The 18,834-nt window shown below is 48.2% G+C and overlaps 6 protein-coding genes across 6 annotated transcripts; 3 read left to right on the top strand and 3 right to left on the bottom strand.

Moving 5' to 3' along the window:
• Positions 1–338: 338 nt before the first annotated feature.
• Positions 339–662, bottom strand: N7511_004831 (Glucose-repressible protein Grg1; the record flags this gene model as incomplete). Its single annotated transcript, XM_057127256.1, has 3 exons — positions 339–355; positions 414–597; positions 648–662. 3 exons carry the CDS (start codon positions 660–662, stop codon positions 339–341), a joined length of 216 nt encoding a protein of 71 aa, XP_056986146.1.
• Positions 663–2,312: 1,650 nt separating this feature from the next.
• N7511_004830 (uncharacterized protein) lies at positions 2,313–4,001 on the bottom strand (the record flags this gene model as incomplete). The annotated part of the gene is made up of 1 exon (XM_057127255.1): positions 2,313–4,001. One exon carries the CDS (start codon positions 3,999–4,001, stop codon positions 2,313–2,315), a length of 1,689 nt encoding a protein of 562 aa, XP_056986145.1.
• A 395-nt stretch (positions 4,002–4,396) lies between these two features.
• N7511_004829 (uncharacterized protein) lies at positions 4,397–7,777 on the top strand (the record flags this gene model as incomplete). The annotated part of the gene is made up of 19 exons (XM_057127254.1): positions 4,397–4,740; positions 4,801–4,963; positions 5,019–5,029; positions 5,121–5,294; positions 5,347–5,505; positions 5,563–5,612; positions 5,666–5,750; positions 5,811–5,933; positions 5,980–6,365; positions 6,421–6,464; positions 6,519–6,561; positions 6,612–6,714; positions 6,766–6,790; positions 6,845–6,975; positions 7,029–7,093; positions 7,143–7,293; positions 7,343–7,372; positions 7,433–7,655; positions 7,709–7,777. 19 exons carry the CDS (start codon positions 4,397–4,399, stop codon positions 7,775–7,777), a joined length of 2,379 nt encoding a protein of 792 aa, XP_056986144.1.
• Positions 7,778–8,490: 713 nt separating this feature from the next.
• Positions 8,491–11,746, top strand: kin1 (putative serine/threonine protein kinase Kin1; the record flags this gene model as incomplete). The annotated part of the gene is made up of 3 exons (XM_057127253.1): positions 8,491–9,060; positions 9,120–9,747; positions 9,801–11,746. The coding sequence occupies 3 exons, from the start codon at positions 8,491–8,493 to the stop codon at positions 11,744–11,746; spliced, it is 3,144 nt and encodes a 1,047-aa protein (XP_056986143.1).
• A 3,172-nt stretch (positions 11,747–14,918) lies between these two features.
• On the top strand, positions 14,919–16,731 carry clrD (uncharacterized protein; the record flags this gene model as incomplete). The annotated part of the gene is made up of 3 exons (XM_057127252.1): positions 14,919–15,011; positions 15,221–16,148; positions 16,208–16,731. The coding sequence occupies 3 exons, from the start codon at positions 14,919–14,921 to the stop codon at positions 16,729–16,731; spliced, it is 1,545 nt and encodes a 514-aa protein (XP_056986142.1).
• An 822-nt stretch (positions 16,732–17,553) lies between these two features.
• Positions 17,554–18,090, bottom strand: N7511_004826 (uncharacterized protein; the record flags this gene model as incomplete). The annotated part of the gene is made up of 1 exon (XM_057127251.1): positions 17,554–18,090. The coding sequence occupies one exon, from the start codon at positions 18,088–18,090 to the stop codon at positions 17,554–17,556; it is 537 nt and encodes a 178-aa protein (XP_056986141.1).
• Positions 18,091–18,834: the final 744 nt, after the last annotated feature.

Here is an 18,834-nt window from a genome sequence, read left to right as displayed (position 1 = left end):
CCTCGACTTACTCACGGGACAACATGGTGATATAGAGCCGTGACTACATGACCTAGCACTTTGCTCTACGTTAAAATAGTCAACTGTGTGACAACAGGACATGTATATTGATGGCAATATGTGTTTTCAACTTCTCAGTGTTGCAGTTGTTTTGTGTTGATATGGTGTTGATATACGTAATGTTACGATGAGAAATAAACAGTTTCAATGTCAAGGCGACGTTATGTGGTATTATTTCGCTATTTACATAGAATCATAAGAGCAAGCCATGGTGGCACAAGTAGCTCGCCACATTAGGAAATGGTCGATTGGTATCAAGGGTATTGATCGCGAAACATTTACTGCTTAGCGGCCTCTGCAATGGTGTTAGTTATGATGCAAGGATATAGGGGTGTCATGCAAAGTTCACTAACCCTTGTGGACATCGGCCTTGGTGTTGTGGGAGACCTCGTCCTTCTTGTCAACAAGGGCGTCCTTGGCGGCACTGGCACGGGTGGAGATCTTGGCCTCGTCGCTCTTGGCGACGTTCTTGTTGGCCTCCTTGGAAGCCTCGGCGCCAGTACCCTGGACGGTCTCAGCGACATAGTTGGCGGCGTTCTGTATCGTCGTTAGTAGATGAAGAGTGATGCGAGGTGAGAGCCACAAACCTTGACGGTCTCCATTATGAAAGAGTTGGGTTGGTTGGTTGGTTGGTTGGTTGGTAGAGTGAAATATTGGAGATTGACTTGGATGAAGAAGAAGAGTAAGAGGCGACAGACAAGGGCTATTTATGTTGAAGCTGGCATAGAGCGATGATGTCATTACGTCATCGGACAACGGATCATCCCAGTTTCCGCCCAGTTTGGCCCTTCAACCCTGGAACTATACGAGAGAGGTGGCTGCTTCTTCAAAATCCGCCGGCTTCAAGCTTCCTGACATCACTAGAGAATCATCTGTACCCCTTGCACATCCTTTTTGATTGGTGGCTTCGATCCCAGCAGTAGGGTACATCGAAGATTCGATTGTTCTCTACCGTATTAGATCTACGCTCCATTGAACTCACTGGAGCTTCGCGAATTACTGTACTGTAGGTGCGGGTATGTCTTCTTTGCGTCGACCTAATCGAGACCCCCCCCCCCCCAGATTATGGAGTTCACTTTCAAAGGTATCCCCAGACCCACAAACCCGTAGTATGACGTCTGTGAGGGACAGTGCAAAATCGGCCAAGTTCCTCAAGTCGGTTGCGAATAGACTCATGGATTTCCATGGACGAGCTATGCGGTCATTGCCGTCAAGGAATATGGTAGAATCTAGGAGGCAAACCAAGTGCCACATGTTCAATACTACCCTAATGTTTCTTCGCACAATGATATTCAACTATTTTATTCACTACTATCTCCCTATCCAATAGATAGTCCTCCTTATTCCGAATAACTTGACTGTTCTAACGATCAATTCTTAGAGATTCCATAGCCATCTTCATAGCCAAAAGATCAAGAATCGCTGCCGGCCCCTGAACCCCCCAACCAGGAAGCAGGAAAAAAAGCCACTAGTGACCTAAGGCGATGTGGCTGTGTAATTAGCCAGATCCAAGCCTGTATTGTGGGAGTGAATCCTGCTTTCAAGAAAGGCAGACATAGGCCCGTCCAGATCTCTGCAGGTCATTCACTTCGGGCGCCACAGTCTGGTGGGGGGGGTATGACGTAGGCACCACTTACGCCGAGGTCCAGCCCCCCCCCCCCGTCTCTACTCTCCAACTGTACAACACAGTATGGGAGGCCGATGCGACCTTTCTTAGGAGTTTTACATTCTCACTAGTTCAATAATACCAGGATTTAGAAATTTATCAATTCAGCAACTTGCTTTCCTCTCTTCTAGTAGTATCATCTATTTGCCCCTCTATGGTCCAAGTGCTTCCCCGATCTTCTCTTGGATCATATCTAGATCTGATGGCCCGGGATTTGGAAGCACGTCGGCTACTGTAGATGAGCACTAGTGGGACGGGAATGGGACCTTCTACTGTAATGGCGTGAAAACATGCCCAACTTGAATTTAGAGTTCCAGTTGAGCAAGAAAATGGGAACGTGCTCGGCGACGTTGCATGAAATATGAGACATGTGATCTGTGGGTTTGCATAGCAATCAAAACGAGACAGACTAATCGATTCTACATCAAACGAGGTTCGAGCACAACAACAGACACCTTGGTCTAGAACGTGGTGCATTTGTAGGACTACAACTACAATGGTTTCATAACCCGAAGTGAATCGAAACATCAGAAACTTGGACATTTCCCATCGTCAAACTCGATCTATGTACGAGCTCTGGATAAGTTCAAAGCGAATAAAACTTCCAATTTGGGGTTTTTTCGCGTGACAATGGCTGATCTTGCATCGAGGCACGTACCAACTCGATTGGCATGCAGTTTCCCTGCAGAAAACGATCATGGAAGTCCTTTTCTTCCATATGACCCGCTTCCACTGTTTCCTTTCGAAGAGCATAGATCTGTAACGCTCCTAGCATGTACCCAGCCTGATACAAGGGCGAGTAATCACCATTCAGCGATCTTCTCACCTCCCCTTCGGCGGTAGCACGCTCGTGGCCCACTTTCTCGACAAGTAAATCAATACAGTCTTGAGGACTCATCTGGCCCAGGTGGAACTTCATAGAAAATATGATCCGGGCGCACCGGTGCAGCCGCCAGAATAACATTCCAATTCGATTCTGAGGGGTTTTCTTGAATCGAGCATCATTCCACAGAACAAACTCCCAGTACAAGGCCCATCCTTCAATCCAGAAAGGTGTGTCAAATAGACGCCGATACGGTTTGAATCGGGAAATCATGTGCATCTGCAAGTGATGACCGGGGATCATCTCATGGAAGACGGTGGCACGCGAGAAGTGAATGTTATTCCCACGCATGCTCATCAGCTTGTCTTCATGATCCATTTCATCGGTTGGATACGACACGATAATGCATTCGCCGCCGAGGAAGAAGGGGTTCACCTTTTGGCGCTCAGACGACATCATAAACATCTGCCAGGTTTCCTTTGCAATGGGCGGCACGGTGACAAGCTGGTGTTCCTCGACAAACGAGATTGCCTCGCGTGTCAGGTCTCGTACGAGATCTGTTTGTTTCCCTGGTTCCACGAAGTCATGCTTGACTTCTTCAAGGGCCGCTTTCCAGTTGTCCTCATGTCCCATTTCGCGCGATGCCTTTTTGAGCTCATGGACACACCATTGGAACTCTTTTTCGCCGATCGAGACGATTTCCTCGGGCGTGTATGCAATCATTTCAGCCGTCAGCTCACTGACCAATCCCTCGCGTCCAATAGGGTCGCCCACTATCGCCTCGTCATTTCCTGGCTGGATGCCGACCAGTTCCTCTTGTATACCAAGTGAAACATCTTCCAGCCTCTTGTCCACCATCATATACGGGTTCGTCACCCACCAGTCAAAAAGGGGGTCATATCCTTTATAGAACTCGAACCATTCTTTGAGACATTTTCGAAGCGCATCTGTGGTTTTCACTGCTCGGAAGGCAACTGTCTTCTCAATTTGGAATTCACTGGTGTTGTTCTTAATCTTGTCAAGCAAGGCCGCGATCTGAACCTGTGATTGAAAGAGCTTCTGGGCAGCCTCCTTTGGATCTAGCGGTTTCACAAAAGCGCGAGCCTCGCATAAATCAATCAGAGTGGCCGAAAAGGGTAAAAGTGGTGCAGCCTTTTCGTCTTGCTTGGATTCGAGTACTAGCTGCCGGACTTGTCTTTCGAGGTAGTTCTTCACAAGCAAGTAATCTACCTTTCCATCTTGGTCATAATGATCAAATGGAAGGTCGCGCAAAAACTCGAGCTCAGACGTGAGGTACCGGTTTAACTTTTCTGTCCTCCTAGGGGAGATATCGATGGGATAAAAATTCTTGATGTCCTTCAGATCCTCGGTTATGCGCTCTATTCTGTCGCGTATGGTGCTACTCTGAGCCCGCTGGATGGCGATTCCCCTGGGTGACGTGACAGAAACCATATTGACGATATCTGGCGATTGTTTGTTCTGGTTGAGAGTAGACAGAGTCAGATGATCCGATGTTCGCTTAGGTTTAAACGAGAGTCTAATAGGTAAAAACGCGGAGTCCGGTCAAAGCGGGGGTTTACGACTGATAAAGAGGTCTAGAGATGCCTCATCGGGTATATCTGTCGCTGGTCAAGCCGACTGGTGTTCATATCTGTCACACTAGTCTAGCTTAGGGTGCTGCGTGGCCCTACTCCGCGTTTATACCGAATAGGGGGTACTTTGTTATCAACGGGAAGAATGTAGGGAATGTAGGGATTCGCATCTTGACTATTTATAGTGGGTGGTTTTTCTTGGTCTTGGGTTTAAGCTTATCTGCGACAAACCTAATTCTCATCTGCCGATTGATCATGTCTCCCATCACCTCTATCATGAAGGGAATAGAACCCCCAGAACCCGGAATCTCCAAGAATGAGTCCATTCAAAAGGTAAACATGATTGATCCTATCCATCAATGGGATCCGAATCTCTCCCAGGAAAAGCTGGGGGCAATCCATGAGGTGCACGAGACGACCGACAAAGAAAAAGCCGTCGAGTTCGAGAAAGATATCGCACAGGACTCTCAGTATGAGTCGGTTCGTGCAGCAGTGCGCAACACAGATGGCGGAGAGGTCGCAAACACGGTTCGCGCATGGATTCTAGGAATGATATTTGTGACTATCGGAAGTGGCCTCAACATGTTCCTGAGCATGAGGTAAGATCCGACTGTGGTATTGACTCACAAGCAATTCAGCATTTTCTGATCTGAAATTAGGAGCCCTGCCATCTCATTTCCGGCTATTGTGGTGATGCTGCTAGTCTATCCAATCGGTTGTTTCTGGGCGAAGACGATGCCGACTAAAGTTTTCAATACGTTCGGGTTGCAATGGACGCTCAACCCTGGACCTTTCAACATCAAGGAACATGCAGTCATCACGGTAATATGAAATGCGATACTTCTGTGGTAATGATAGGGCTAACATTCGTCTTTAGATCATGTCAAAGTAAGAATGAGGATTCCATCTGCGGAAAGGCAGCATTAACCACTATTCAGTGTATCGATTTCTTACGCTTATTCCACCGATGCTCTCTTAGCACTACAGGCAAAGCGCAAGTGTGCTCCTATCTGCTACATATCTCTATCTACTCACACTTTCTAACAGCACTCTACAATCTCAAAATGACCTGGGGATTCCAGATTCTGTTTACTTTGAGCAGTCAACTAGTCGGTATGTCACTTGCAGGCGTGTTCCGTCGGTTTCTTGTCTGGTAAGTCCCGGCATTTTGTTCCTCATTAAGATTACGAAACTAACTATTCAAGGCCTGCTGCGATGGTGTGGCCCAATCAATTTTCGAATACCTCGCTCTTAAATGCGCTTCATGACCACAGTAAATCCGAGTCCTCTGAGGCACATGGATGGAGTATCTCACGTTATCGATACTTCATCTATGTGATGGCTGCTTCGTTTATCTGGTATTGGTAGGGTACTCCCATCAGTATATGAATATCTAGGTTCGGGTTTTGACAAGTTCATAGGGTACCTGGAGTTCTCTGGCAAGGACTGTCTGTCTTTGCGTTTGTTACCTGTAAGGGCCCGCGAATATTTAGATTTGGCCATACTAACCCAGTTTATCTTCAGGGATCCGACCCAACAATGTGGTTTTGAATCAGTTGTTCGGTGGAATGACTGGTCTTTCATTGATACCCATCACCTTTGATTGGACGTGGGTCTTTTTATGGCTGGCATCGATTTAATAGCACGGTGGAAAGCTAATTCTGATCAGCTATGTTTCGGCCTATCTTCAAGACCCCCTACTGGCGCCAGTTCACGCTCATGTCAATACTCTGATCGGACTAGTGGTGTTCGTGATTATCACCACGATTGGGATATCCTACTCTGGGTCCTTGTAAGACATACTCTGACGGGATCCAATCCATTACTGACCATGGTAGATACTCTGCCTATCTTCCAATCAACACTTCCACGACTTATGACAACACTCAGAATTCTTACAATGTGACCAGAATTCTTGGGCCTGGCTTCTCATTCGACGAAGAAAAATACAAAGCTTACTCGCCCATGTTCTTGGCTCCAACATTTGCGTTGAACTATGGTCTTTCTTTTGCTGCGCTTACAGCAGCGATCGTGCACGCCATTCTCTTCCATCGAAAAGAGCTTTGGTACCAATTTAAAGCCTCTCGGGAACAAGAAGCAGATATCCATTTCACATTGATGAAGAAATATCGGGAGGCTCCCGACTGGTGGTACGTGTCATTGTTCCTAGCCTCTATCGCATTAGGGCTGGCTGGAGTTCTGGCATATGATACTCAGCTCCCGTGTATGTATACCTGTGTGGACCACTGTCTAAATATCTATACTCACAAGGATAACAGGGTGGGCGTTTTTCGTCTCGATCATCCTCGCCGTTGTTTTCATTGTATGTCTTGCACAATGACCGCCTGGGTATTTTGTTTTTGCTGATTGCAGATAGATTCCGACCTGTATGATTCTCGCTATCACGAGCATTATGTTGTGTGAGTTCTGGCTCTAGCTTATCTTAACTGCATAGAACTAACCTGTATAGCCCTCAATGTCTTGTCGCCCTTTCTAGCTGGATTCATGATTCCGGGAAAACCCATCGGAGTCATGATTTTCAAGGTTTTCAGTACCATCACCCTGGGACAAGCGTAAGACCAGAGAAATAATTTCAGCTGAGTTTTGTGCTAACTGTTGAACAGACAAACATATTGCGGTGATCTCAAGGTACGCCGCTCTATTCCAACATAAACGATCATCTTTGACCCTGTTCGATAATAGATGGCCCACTACATGAAAATTCCACCTCGCGTTACCTTCATGTGTCAAGTCATTGCCACAATTTGGGCAAGTATTGTGCAAATTGCGGTCATGAACTGGACTCTGGGGAATATTGAAGGAGTTTGCAGCTCGTAAGTCTTCTGCTATTCAACACGAGATGACACTAATTAACGATGAGCAATAGTACACAAGCAGCCCATTTCACCTGCCCAAACGGACGGACATTTTTCTCGTCTAGCATTGTCTGGGGTAATTAAATCCGGTTTCGATTCTATCCATTTGCTGATCTCTCTCATAGGAGTCATTGGGCCCACGCGTATGTTTGGCCCCGGGGCAATCTACTCACAGATGCAGTGGTTCTGGCTCCTCGGGGCTCTCCTTCCTGTTGCCTTCTATCTGTTGATCCGAGCATTCCCTCGCTCTAAACTCAGATTTCTCAATGCCCCAGTGTAAGTCATATCACCTTATTCTAAAGAAACGTGCTCATGATCACTACAGAATGCTAGGTGCTATGGCGTGGTTACCTCCGTAAGACTATCGATCTCCACGGCGCTTGTTCTATGCTTCCCATTTACTAAAACTATACAGAGCAACGCCTATCAGCTTTTTCTCATGGGTCATGTTCGGCCTCATCTTCAACTACTGGGTTCGGCACCGGTGGGGCGGCTGGTGGCATACTTACAACTATGTCACCGCTGCTGGACTTGACTCTGGTCTGGTTCTATCTACCATTCTTATCTTCTTTGCCATCACTCTGCCGAATGTCACTGTTCCTCAATGGTGGGGGAATACGGCTCCCTTTGAGACCACGGTGAGTGAACCGACAGAAAGACCGTTGGGGAAGTGGGTCCTAACGAAAAACAGGATAGTTTGTACACGGCGATCCGGAAGACAGTTGCATCGGGGACGACGTTTGGGCCAGCTGAGTGGTGATTTGATCATGTAGTAGGAAGTCCGATATAAGATGAAATGAGGGCTTCTAACGGAGATCTCTTTTGTGATTAATAGATATCTCTTGCTTCTCACACTGCCACGGAGAAAGCCTAACATTAACATACTTTGACCGCTGATTGATGACATGCAATTGAACCTTCTGTTGAGGCTATTTTTTTACCGTGCCAAACACTGTACATTCTTGAAGCACCAGTTAAGTGTAGTGTAAAAGCTATAGATCTCGGATATTTATAGTTGACGTCACGTGCGGGTGACTAACGGTCTGGGGCTCCCCATAAATAAGCTGTTACGTGGACTCTGGCTCACTTGGCTTAATGTACAGTAGACAGTAGCCTAAGCCTTGAGAACTAAGTCAAAAAACAATCATACCCAACGTCACATAAAAAAAGGGGTGAATTTCCCGTGAAATCCAGCCTCAAACATAATTTGGGTATCAACGCGAGAGCTTAGTTACGTTACCGAAGGCCCATCTCCGCAATCCAGCCCTCTTCCTCCCCCCCCTCTCCCCCCAATTCTCCATCTTCGTTTCTTCTCTTTTCCTTCCTCGTTTTCATCTTCGTGTTTGCATTCCTACTTTGGGTTGTACACTTGAAGTTGTTCTTGTGCCTGGGCCCCCCCAAGGCCTGGCTGCGATTCTCGTTGCTCCCCTCCTGTTCATTCTTTTGACCGCTTCCAACTACTCTGTTTTGAGTATGTCTGCTCCGACACCCAAAGTACCGACGGTGGTCCGAAGCCATTCAACCTCGTCTCGCCCATCGCGAGCGCCGTCTGATCTTCCCCATCGGACACGGAGTGTGGCGGTCCGTCCATCCAACACATCCCAGCCCCCTCCACAAACCCAGTATTCGCACTCGAAAACTGCCTCCCATGATCGACGTCCGCCTTCGAATCATGCTGCACTAGAGAGTGTAGCTCGTCGTGACTTTGAGGCTTCCAATGTCGCGCGGATGCCTTCTCGCCGGGAAGCGTCTTCTGACCGGTCTCAGGAACGCCCCTCAACTGCCCGCACCGAAACTACCCGAAGGCACCAGAGACAACCTTCATCGCAGCGGCAAAGAGAGAGCTTCGATATGGCGTCCACTTCTGCCACCCAGGAACCGGCGCAGTCTGCGACCGGAACAAGTGCCCCCGCAGCTGCCGCGGCGCCTCGACGTCGGACCACAATCACAACCCCAACAGGGCAGTGGGCTCTCGGTAAGACGATCGGCGCAGGAAGTATGGGCAAGGTCAAATTAGCAAAAAACACCGAAACTGGAGAACAGGTATGCGCAGTGATGTCGACGCATTTGAATAATGAACGCAGTACTGACATCGGTCGCAGGTTGCCATCAAGATCGTCCCACGACTCTCAACCGAGGAACATCGCACTAGCCGGGAAACAGAAAGAGCTGATCGCTCCAAGGAAATCCGAACTGCTCGAGAGGCCGCCATCGTCAGCCTGGTGAACCACCCTTACATCTGCGGAATGCGCGACGTCGTTCGAACATCATACCACTGGTATATGCTCTTTGAATATGTCAATGGTGGTCAGATGCTGGATTACATTATTTCCCACGGCAAGTTGAAGGAGAAGCAGGCGCGCAAGTTTGCCCGTCAGATCGCCAGCGCATTGGATTATTGTCACCGCAACAGTATCGTGCATCGCGATTTGAAGATCGAGAATATTCTGATCAGCAAGACTGGTGATATCAAAATTATTGATTTCGGTCTGAGCAACCTCTTCTCTCCACGCAGTCTCTTGAAGACGTTCTGTGGCAGTCTGTATTTCGCCGCCCCAGAGTTGCTTCAGGCTAGACAATATACCGGCCCTGAGGTGGATGTCTGGAGTTTTGGCATTGTACTTTATGTCTTGGTTTGTGGAAAGGTGCCTTTCGACGATCAAAGCATGCCCCAGTTGCATGCCAAAATCAAGAAAGGTGTCGTTGAATATCCACCGGGGCTCTCTACAGGTTAGTTCAGCTAGATACTCCTCCGCTTGTACTCATCACTGACTCCTTCGCAGAGTGCCGCCACATCATCTCTCGCATGTTGGTCACTGACCCAAAGCAACGTGCCAGCTTGGCTGAAATCATGACCCATCCATGGATGAACAAGGGCTTCAGCTCTCCTCCGGAAAACTACCTTCCCCATCGCGAGCCTCTGCAATTGCCTCTGGACCAAGAGGTTATCGAGAAGATGACTGGCTTCGATTTCGGTCCTCCCGAATACATTACATCTCAGTTAACCAAGGTCTTGGAGTCAGAGGACTATCAACACGCTATTAGACTCAACTTCCGTGAACAACAACCCGCACTCAACCAGGCAGAGCGCAAGCGCGGAGTATTCGATTTCTATAAACGGCGAAACTCTGCGGCCAGTCGCGATACTCTCTCCGCGCCTTCGGCTGAGGCAGTGCAGCTAGGAAATGACCCGTTGAACGCTTATAGTCCTCTTGTCTCCACATACCATCTAGTCAAGGAGAAGCTTGACCGTGAGCGCACTGAAGCCCGGCCTGGAGCCCTTGGTCTTCGTCAGACTCCTGGTGATGTTCAAGTGCCTGATTTGCAGGCCCCGGAGGCCGCTCACACAAATCAGTACCACCTGCCCGGAGACAAGGATACAGGAAGAAGATCCCGCCCACGGGCCCGCACCCATGGCGAGGACGAGGTGTCAGAGGGAATGAAGACTCTCCATTCCTCGTCTCCATCGGCACATGCAGTCCAAATATCGCAACACGACACACCAGCAAAGAAGGAAAGCGCCGCCGCCGGTCTCTTGAGACGCTTCAGTACTCGCAGAACCAAAGACCGCAGCCGTGATATGGAACGTGAACGTACAAGCACCCCCAACACTCCTACCCTCAGCGTCCAACCACCAGCCGATTCGGCATCTCCAATCAATCGTGGCTTCAGTGTTCGAAGGACTCGGCGAGCGGAGCCTTCCCCGGGTGGCGTCTCTTCAAATAGCAGTCAACCACAACAGGACCTTTTGACGGCTCCCAACTCGGTGGATCGTACCGCCAGGTCCAACAAATTCTTGGAGAGATCAACCAGTGTTAACTCAGCTGACTACCGAACCCGAAGGGCTGCACGGAGTAGCGATGCCGATGCCATTGACGTTCCGGCTGACCGCCAGCCTCCTTCGACCAGTGGCTCTGATCAAGTTGCGCCAAATGACCAGAAGGACGTTGTTCCTACTGGTAGGACCGGTGGACGCACACACACGGCACGCACAATGTCCCTTGGTCATGCCCGCCGGGAAAGTATTCAGGCACGTCGGGCTCGACGGGAAGCTACCCGCGAGGCTAATGTCCCCGAAGAGACCGATGCAGACATCTCTGGTGCAGGTACTGCGCTGGAGAGCGCCAACGAAGGCGAAGATCTGTCCAAGCCCGTGTTCCTCAAGGGTCTTTTCAGTGTTTCGACCACTAGCAGCAAACCATTACCCCTCATTCGGTCCGATATTATTCGTGTCTTGAGACAGCTGGCCGTTGAATATGTCGAGATCAAGGGCGGCTTTAGCTGCCGACACGCCCCAAGCATTGATCTCGACAAGGTAATCGATGTAGCCCCGCCCAGTCCAGACAGGCAGGGTCCAGTCTCCGGACACCGCCGGCGCATCAGCTTCGGTGGACTGCTGGGTCATGACGAAAGCCAGAGCGACGCCCGCACAGCGTCCTCCAAACTTCGCCGCGCTCAAGCAGCACCGGATCGCAGCTTCACCACGAATTCGGACGCCTCCGATGAATATGTTGCACGAGATAACCAGCAGGCCGGCGAACGGGTCGTTGGCGAAACCACTACACGTGTGCAGAGCGACACCGGAGAGAACCTTGTCCTCCGCTTTGAAATTCTGATCGTCAAGGTTCCTCTCTTCTCCTTGCATGGTATTCAGTTCAAGAAGGTTTCTGGTGGCATGTGGCAGTACCGCGAGATGGCGAAGAAGATCCTCGATGCGTTACGACTGTAGCCGGTTCTATCTGGTATAGAACTTGGCCGAATATCGCATTGCTTGACAAGACTGTAGCTGTGCTTTCTAGCGCCCCCTTGTCCATTTGTTTTAGTTACATCTACCCACGACGCATCCGCACGAGCATCCATTAGCTTTGTCCCGTTATCATTGCATGTCCAGATTTCCCCTTCTCGTTTCCCTATCTTTTTAACGAAGAAGTCATTTGTCTTTATTAGCCCCGTTTGAGTTTTTGTGTTATGTTTTGCGTTTATGCACTTGCTACTCGCCTATTTCGATATGTGTTACCCTAGATTTGCTCTTCGGTCTACACGGTGGATATAAGACATGAGTCAAAAAGAATTTGTGAATGCTAGCGTTTTTTTCTTGTTCATGCACGCCATCTGTTGGTTGTTTGTTGCGGGTTGTTGTCAGGCCTCGGGGGATGGTGTTGTGCCTTTTTCTTGAACATTATCATGAACTTTATGTCGTCGCTCCAGGTACAAATGGCTGCATACATCATATCTTATTGCTTTGAAGCTTTCTCGTATTTTCTGTAAAGAAAAGCGTACTTCTCAAGAAAAAGTAGCAAGCTTTTCACCCTCTGTGCCCCGGGCGAGGATCATATGGAAAAGATAGTTAACTAGTAAGCTCTAGGTTGGACAAGATTTGGCCTGGAAGGCACTACAAAATGTACGTACCAACCAGGCTTTTCGAATTTTGATATAAAATTATCATAAATAACTTCCCACTCAATCACTCAAGAGAAATCATCCTAGGCGGATATAGGTCCAAATACTGTTTTGTTGACTAGGCATCATGACCAATAATAATAAAAAATAAAAAATAAACTCGGGTAAAGTCCGAGGTCGAAAGAAAATCTCAATCTGAAAACTGGCCCGAGAGCTGCTGGATTACAGGGGCAAACCCGCTGCGTTCGGGCGTGGGGATACCTACCCGTCAGGGGTCCCAAGACACAATGCTAGGTTCGCCCTTGGGGCGATACCCTTGGGGGTCAGCGGCTAGGGGCAGGGCCCCCCGGGGTTATGAGGTGATTACCGCTACTGCCACCGGGGCGGCGCCAGAGTTGGGGTGTGAACACCGCCCGGTGGGGCCCTCCTGGCCAATTTTGGCACCCACCAGTTGACTGGTTCCGACAAGGCTTTGGGTATTCGAGCTTGGATTAAACGGTTGACTTGTCTTTTGCCGGTAGACTTCCTGTCAAGCAGATAGAGGAATGGAAATCTTAGGCAGTTAGGAATGAATAGTGCTATTGATACTCTTCTTCTGGGTCTAGTTCTCAAGATGGACGTGATGCTTTTCTAAACAGCTGGCCTTTTATACGAAGTACGCGATAATGACGTCATACGAAGATATAGAGCTTATACTTATTTGAGCGAATATAAAAAAAGTAGCTAGTCCGTGATAATATGGTATGTGTTACGCACTTGCTTCCGGGTCGTCGCTATGTTAGAAGATTCCTTAGGTTATACTTGCCTGTCGTGCCGACTCCCAACCTCAACGATCTGTCTCTCAACCGTACCGCTGCCTAGCAGGTCTTATACGGGCTAAGTCCTTTTGAGGGTATCGAGGAGCGATGCCAAGTAGAGCGCCGAGTTAGTCTATACCGAGATATAGGCCTTCCCGTGGTGTTGTCAAGTTATAATCAAGTTATACGAGTCACAAAGGTTTCTGAACAGTAGACACAAGTAACAATGGATGATTGAACACGAAGAACTAAACTAGATACATGAGGTCCTATATATCCCTAGTTCTTTCCTGGTAGAATGGTAGATGGTAGACTGGTAGATGCGCCTTGGCAGGATCTACCCGTATACCATCATACCCATCTACTACCTGCATGGTCACGTGGTTAGGCTGACGTAATTCCGATATTCTTATGGGGGAGAATATGTGTTTGTGCTGAGGGGGCCGTAAGTGGCTTTACCGGCACCTAGCGTTGTGGTGTAATCTTCCTGACTGCTCGTCACGTGATCCTGGTGGGTCGGTTGATCGACTGGTCCATGACCGCCCATCAACAAGTTGCGGCCCCATACTGATTGGTGCCTGGTATGTCCGTAACAGTATGTATGAGGTAATGAGGACACTCAAGCCGGATAGAAGCTGATTATTATCCTATCTATGAAAATATGGCTAATGAATTATTTTATTAGTAATTTGATACCGATCTGTCATTTTGATAGAGGATACCTGATGTGTTTTCTACGCGGGTCTCGAATGACTGGCGTTGCCTAAATACTTTCAGGTTTGGAACCTTCGGTATAAATGGGGTGGGCCGGGCCTGTTATATAGCTCGTGGAAAACGCATCGCCCCTTACTTAAATATGACATCGTTTTATCGGGAATACTGATAGCCCGCCTACGATGTCACGTGTTACCACTTACGATATATCTTCTTTGTGATTTAAACCGCCATTTTGGCGGCTGTCGGATGTTAGAAATCGGGTTTCAAAAATTAAGGACAACCTAAATATTATGATCGTAAGTTAGCGCCGAAAAAAGTAGATTTAAAATGATGAGTAATGGATATATCTCAACGGCTATTGGTTGACATCTGTCACGTGATCCTACACGACTAACCACCATCGGTCGCTTCTGGCCTAACCAACTCGGAATTAGAGAACACTCTTTAGACCATATGCTTGATAAACCAACTTGAAAGTTAGCTACGTAAAAGTTGTTTAACTAAATCAAAGATCGAGTGTACTAGGGTACTATAGACATTCAAGTAGCTAGGCTAGAATGAAATGCTGAGTCAGGTGGGTGGGTCACCCCTTAGCGGCAATATCAATCCGCAACTACCATCAACTTTTTACCTTGACCACCTCAACTCATCAAACTTCTTTCCTCTCTCCTATTCCACCACAACGACCTATTTCTTTCGAATTTGCTTTATTTTGACCGGAAGGTTGTGAAGTTTCTACTGTGCTAATTTTCTCGCGTCCCTGGACGTTTTTTCACCCCTATCGATTTAATCATTAGCCTAGGCCTAGGACTTCCCGCCTTCGAAGTCTAGGTAGGCTTGTGACCTTCGCTTCTTGAATTGCTCGGCACCATTGGTTGCCTCGAGGAGCCTACCGTCAAGCTACTCCCGGCTTCACGCGACGCGTCGTCGGGGTTTTTTTCGGCCTGTCATCACGTCCCTTGCCTCAGGAGCCCTTGAGGGATCGGGATGTCGCCTCGCGTGCCGCTTGGCCAACCGGCCAATCACCAAATGCTCATTGATTTGACTGGGGACAGCGAAATAGAGATCGAAAACATCGAAGTGAGTGCTTGTCTTTTTTGTGCCCTTAACCCCTTTCCTTTCCTTTGTCTCTGCCCCACACATTTCATTGCCAAGGGTTCTTTCTTTTGACCTCGACTATCAAAACAAAGACCCTCCACGTGTGGCGTATAGGGCTCTTTGTTTAATTTTTCTTGAACCTTTCCACCTTACCTCTAGTTTTTTTTTGTGTGCTAACCCTCTGTCTCTAGCCTGGCACAAATGCTACTAAGCGGTCCAAACAGCCTCATACTACTATCACCAAAGCCCTTTTTGGTCCTAGCATCACCTACCAGAGACTAATGGATGGAGTGGACTCGACAAAGAGAAAGAGCGCAGCAAGTTCAAGCCAATCTGATACATCAGACAGTGATGTTCCACACAAGCTTGCACGCCGTATTTCCCATGCTCATCCCACAACACCCACTCCTTCACCTACGCTCCCACCAAAGTCGCAATTCAGTGTGGTGATTCCTTCACCAACATCTGGTCAAAAGCGACTAATTGATATCGCCCGGAAAAAATCAATTCAAGGAATCAATGAGCAGTTCTTTCCAACAAACGATGAGGAAAAGAGAATAGCTAGCGCAGCATACCCTAAGTCGCGGGCACCTGTCGACCGCCGCTCTTACCCATTATCTTTTAGCTGCAAATCAGACAAGCCTCTTAATCTCTCGCCTGTGACCTCGAAACAGCACTTGGTTGCCATTCGTGCCAACCTTGAGAAGAAGCTCAGCCAAATCAACGGTCCTCCCGTTACCACTGCTGTCCAGGACCCCAAGCTTCTCGCCCAGCTAGCCGACAATTTCGAATTCATCAATGACTACATTGACCGCCCGGGCGTCTTTCGCGTTCAGGAGGAATACAACTTTGGCTGTTCTTGTGATGATGGCAAATGTTCCATTCTCTCGTGCGACTGTTTAGACCAAGAAAAGGACAGCGAAGACCGAATCGTCACGTACGGAGAATCTAATGATAGACCCGGTTTCATCGTGGCATCCCGTGAGTTCCTTGCTCGAAAGGCTTTGATCATGGAATGCAACTCGCTCTGCAGTTGCCTTGACAATTGCTGGAACCATGTTGTTCAGAAGGGAAGAACTGTTCGGCTCCAAATTTTCGATGCTGGAGCACGAGGCTTTGGTAAGACCTATCTTGTTTGGCCTTGTTTCATATATCAATACTAATGATAATGGGGTTAGGTCTCCGTTCCCCTGACCCAATAGTCACCGGGCAGTTCATTGATCGCTATCTCGGCGAAGTCATTACCAAAAACGAGGCCGATGACCGCGAGAGCCTTATCGAAGGATCTCACAATCAGTCATACCTCTTCTCCCTAGACTGGTATGTCGATGACGACGATAGCGAAGAACAAATGAATGTCATCGATGGACGCAAGTTTGGATCCGTCACTCGCTTTATCAACCACTCTTGCAACCCTAACTGCAAGATCGTTCCGGTGCAGACGACCTCCCATGCCGATACCAAAGTCTACACCCTTGCCTTCTTTGCTCTTCGCAATATTCCCGCTGGCACTGAGTTGACCTTTGACTACAACCCGGCCACTCAAGACAGCGACGAAAGCGACGACAGTGACTACGAGCCCAAAGACCACAAGGGACGACGTAAGCTGGATCCAGCAGCGGTCCGATGCCTCTGCGGAGAATCCAACTGCCGCGGACAGCTCTGGCCTAACCAACGCAAAGGCCAACACACCAAATCTTAGGAGATATGATATCTCTTGACTTACCATATCTGCATTCACAGCGTTCAGCACTCAGCGAGTTTGTTTCTCTTTTTTTCATGATACACAACATTGCATGACTTTGATGATCACCATATTGTATGAATAGCATTGCTTGTCTATGGGCGTCTTGGATTTCGTTTCGCCTTGAAATGTTCATCCCGGCGCTTTTTTTACGCTAATACCTTATCTGTATTGAATCTTTGTTGTTAGAATTGTCAATATCAAGATCCATATTTTTTATTAATGAGCGGTGTATCCGAGAACTTGGGCTTTTGTGATAAGTTAGTTTAGTTAGCTTCACGTAATTTAACTTAATAATAGTGAAGCGGGATGCACCACGAGATGAACCAGTTATCAAACAAATTTACGACTGTACTAATCCACAGAAACAAGATTTGTAGTTGGGCAAGCTATCTCATGGTTGTCTCACTATTGCTGGCCTATCGGTTAGGCAGTAGGCAAGGTATAACTTATATATCTATAGCCACGAGATTAGGGTTCGAGCAGAAACTCCATTAAATAAAGGTACATTCGGCAGAAATTGGCAGCAAGGGTCCAAAACCCTGGTATGATCCGAGGCAAAAGTACAGTCTGTGTCATATATTTCCAGTAACAAACAACTATACAACAACGTATCTCACATTCTTGTCCGCAAGCGGAAACCCCAACTCCAGGCAAAATGCATATTCACTCGCGCAAGAACCAAACCAAGAAATTAAGAACAATAAAAGTCCAGCAGCAATGAGTATCACAGCTTCAAAAAGATCTAAAAAGAAAAGCAAAGGCAAGAAAAAGTAACCATCAAGCACGACCTTCCATAACCTCAAAGATGCCGCCCATGACAAAACGGGGCTGCACCTCCCCGACCCGCCCCTGCAGATCCACCGGTCTTGGCTCCATCAAACCCAACCCCTGCCGCTCAATGGAATTCCCGTCACAGCGCGACTGCTCCTCACTGAGCGCCATATCGATGGCGGACGGTCTGCGGCGGACAACCATCATCGACGAGCGACCTCGCAAGACGGCGCAGGGCAGGACACTGACGGTGTTGCGGGCTGCATCGTGGAGCGGGAGGTCGGGGTGGGGATGAGAGGTGTGGGGTGCAAAACTCTCCTGCTGATCGCGCGAGGTGCGCGAGTGGATTCTGGAGGGGTGGAAGGTGAGATTGAAGAGGTGGTGGGGGGAGCCATGTGGTGGCGAGTGCCGTGAGGTGGGTGAGGAGGGTGGCGATGTTGTTGTTGAGCTGGGCGGGCTTGAGGCTTCGCTGGGTGATTTGGAGTTGCGCGAGCGGCGGAAGGATGTGCTCAGTGAGAGGAAGGGCGATGGTAGGTGGTGCATCTTGCGTATTGGTTTCGGGTGATGTGAGGCTTTTCGGGTATTTTATGGTGGTATGGTGGTATAGTGGTGTGATGTGGTTATGTGGTTGTTGTCATAATAGATGAGAGGTGATGTGGAAGAGGTTAAGTAGGGTTGAAGGTGAGTTGAAGTAGGGAATCAGTTGGAATATATGAATGTCAAGTCGAAATTCACTGCAAGGACTGTGCTGCAGGGAGAGTTGAGACACGGATTGGGCGCGGTCGACGCATGCGGATGAATGTAATTGTCCCTGCAAACAGGAACCAGACGGGGTGATTTCCAGGTCGGTGTCCATAGGGAACTCCTCATGATCTCTGGGTCCATCTATGAATGCAATTGTCCCAGAAAGAGAGATGATGTAGCCGTCGAAATGATGTTCATCCAACTAATTTCCTCTTTCGGCGATATCCAATATTCACTAGTTCGACCCACTTGACTCAGCCATGCAAGTCCTTTTTATAGTTGATGTGCCCAGTTCAAATCTCTGTAAAGTTAGAGCTTATAGATTATAGTGAATCATTGTCAATAGTATAGTTCGATGGCTTCATAAAAGCATGGCATCCCACGCCGTTGCTATGCAAGAATCTCTCAAAGAGAGTAGTATACAGTAAACTGAGTCGAACCAAAGAAAAAGCGCCACATAAGAGAGCAGCCCTAGTGTATATATCCAAAGGCATGCCAAAAAGGAAAAAAAAAAGAGAATGTGCAGACCAAACCCCTCCAATG

The sequence above is a fragment of the Penicillium nucicola genome (assembly GCF_028828085.1).
Source record: "Penicillium nucicola strain IBT 29836 chromosome Unknown utg000003l, whole genome shotgun sequence".
Lineage (NCBI taxonomy): Eukaryota > Fungi > Ascomycota > Eurotiomycetes > Eurotiales > Aspergillaceae > Penicillium > Penicillium nucicola.
This window is presented reverse-complemented; position numbering and strand designations above follow the sequence as displayed.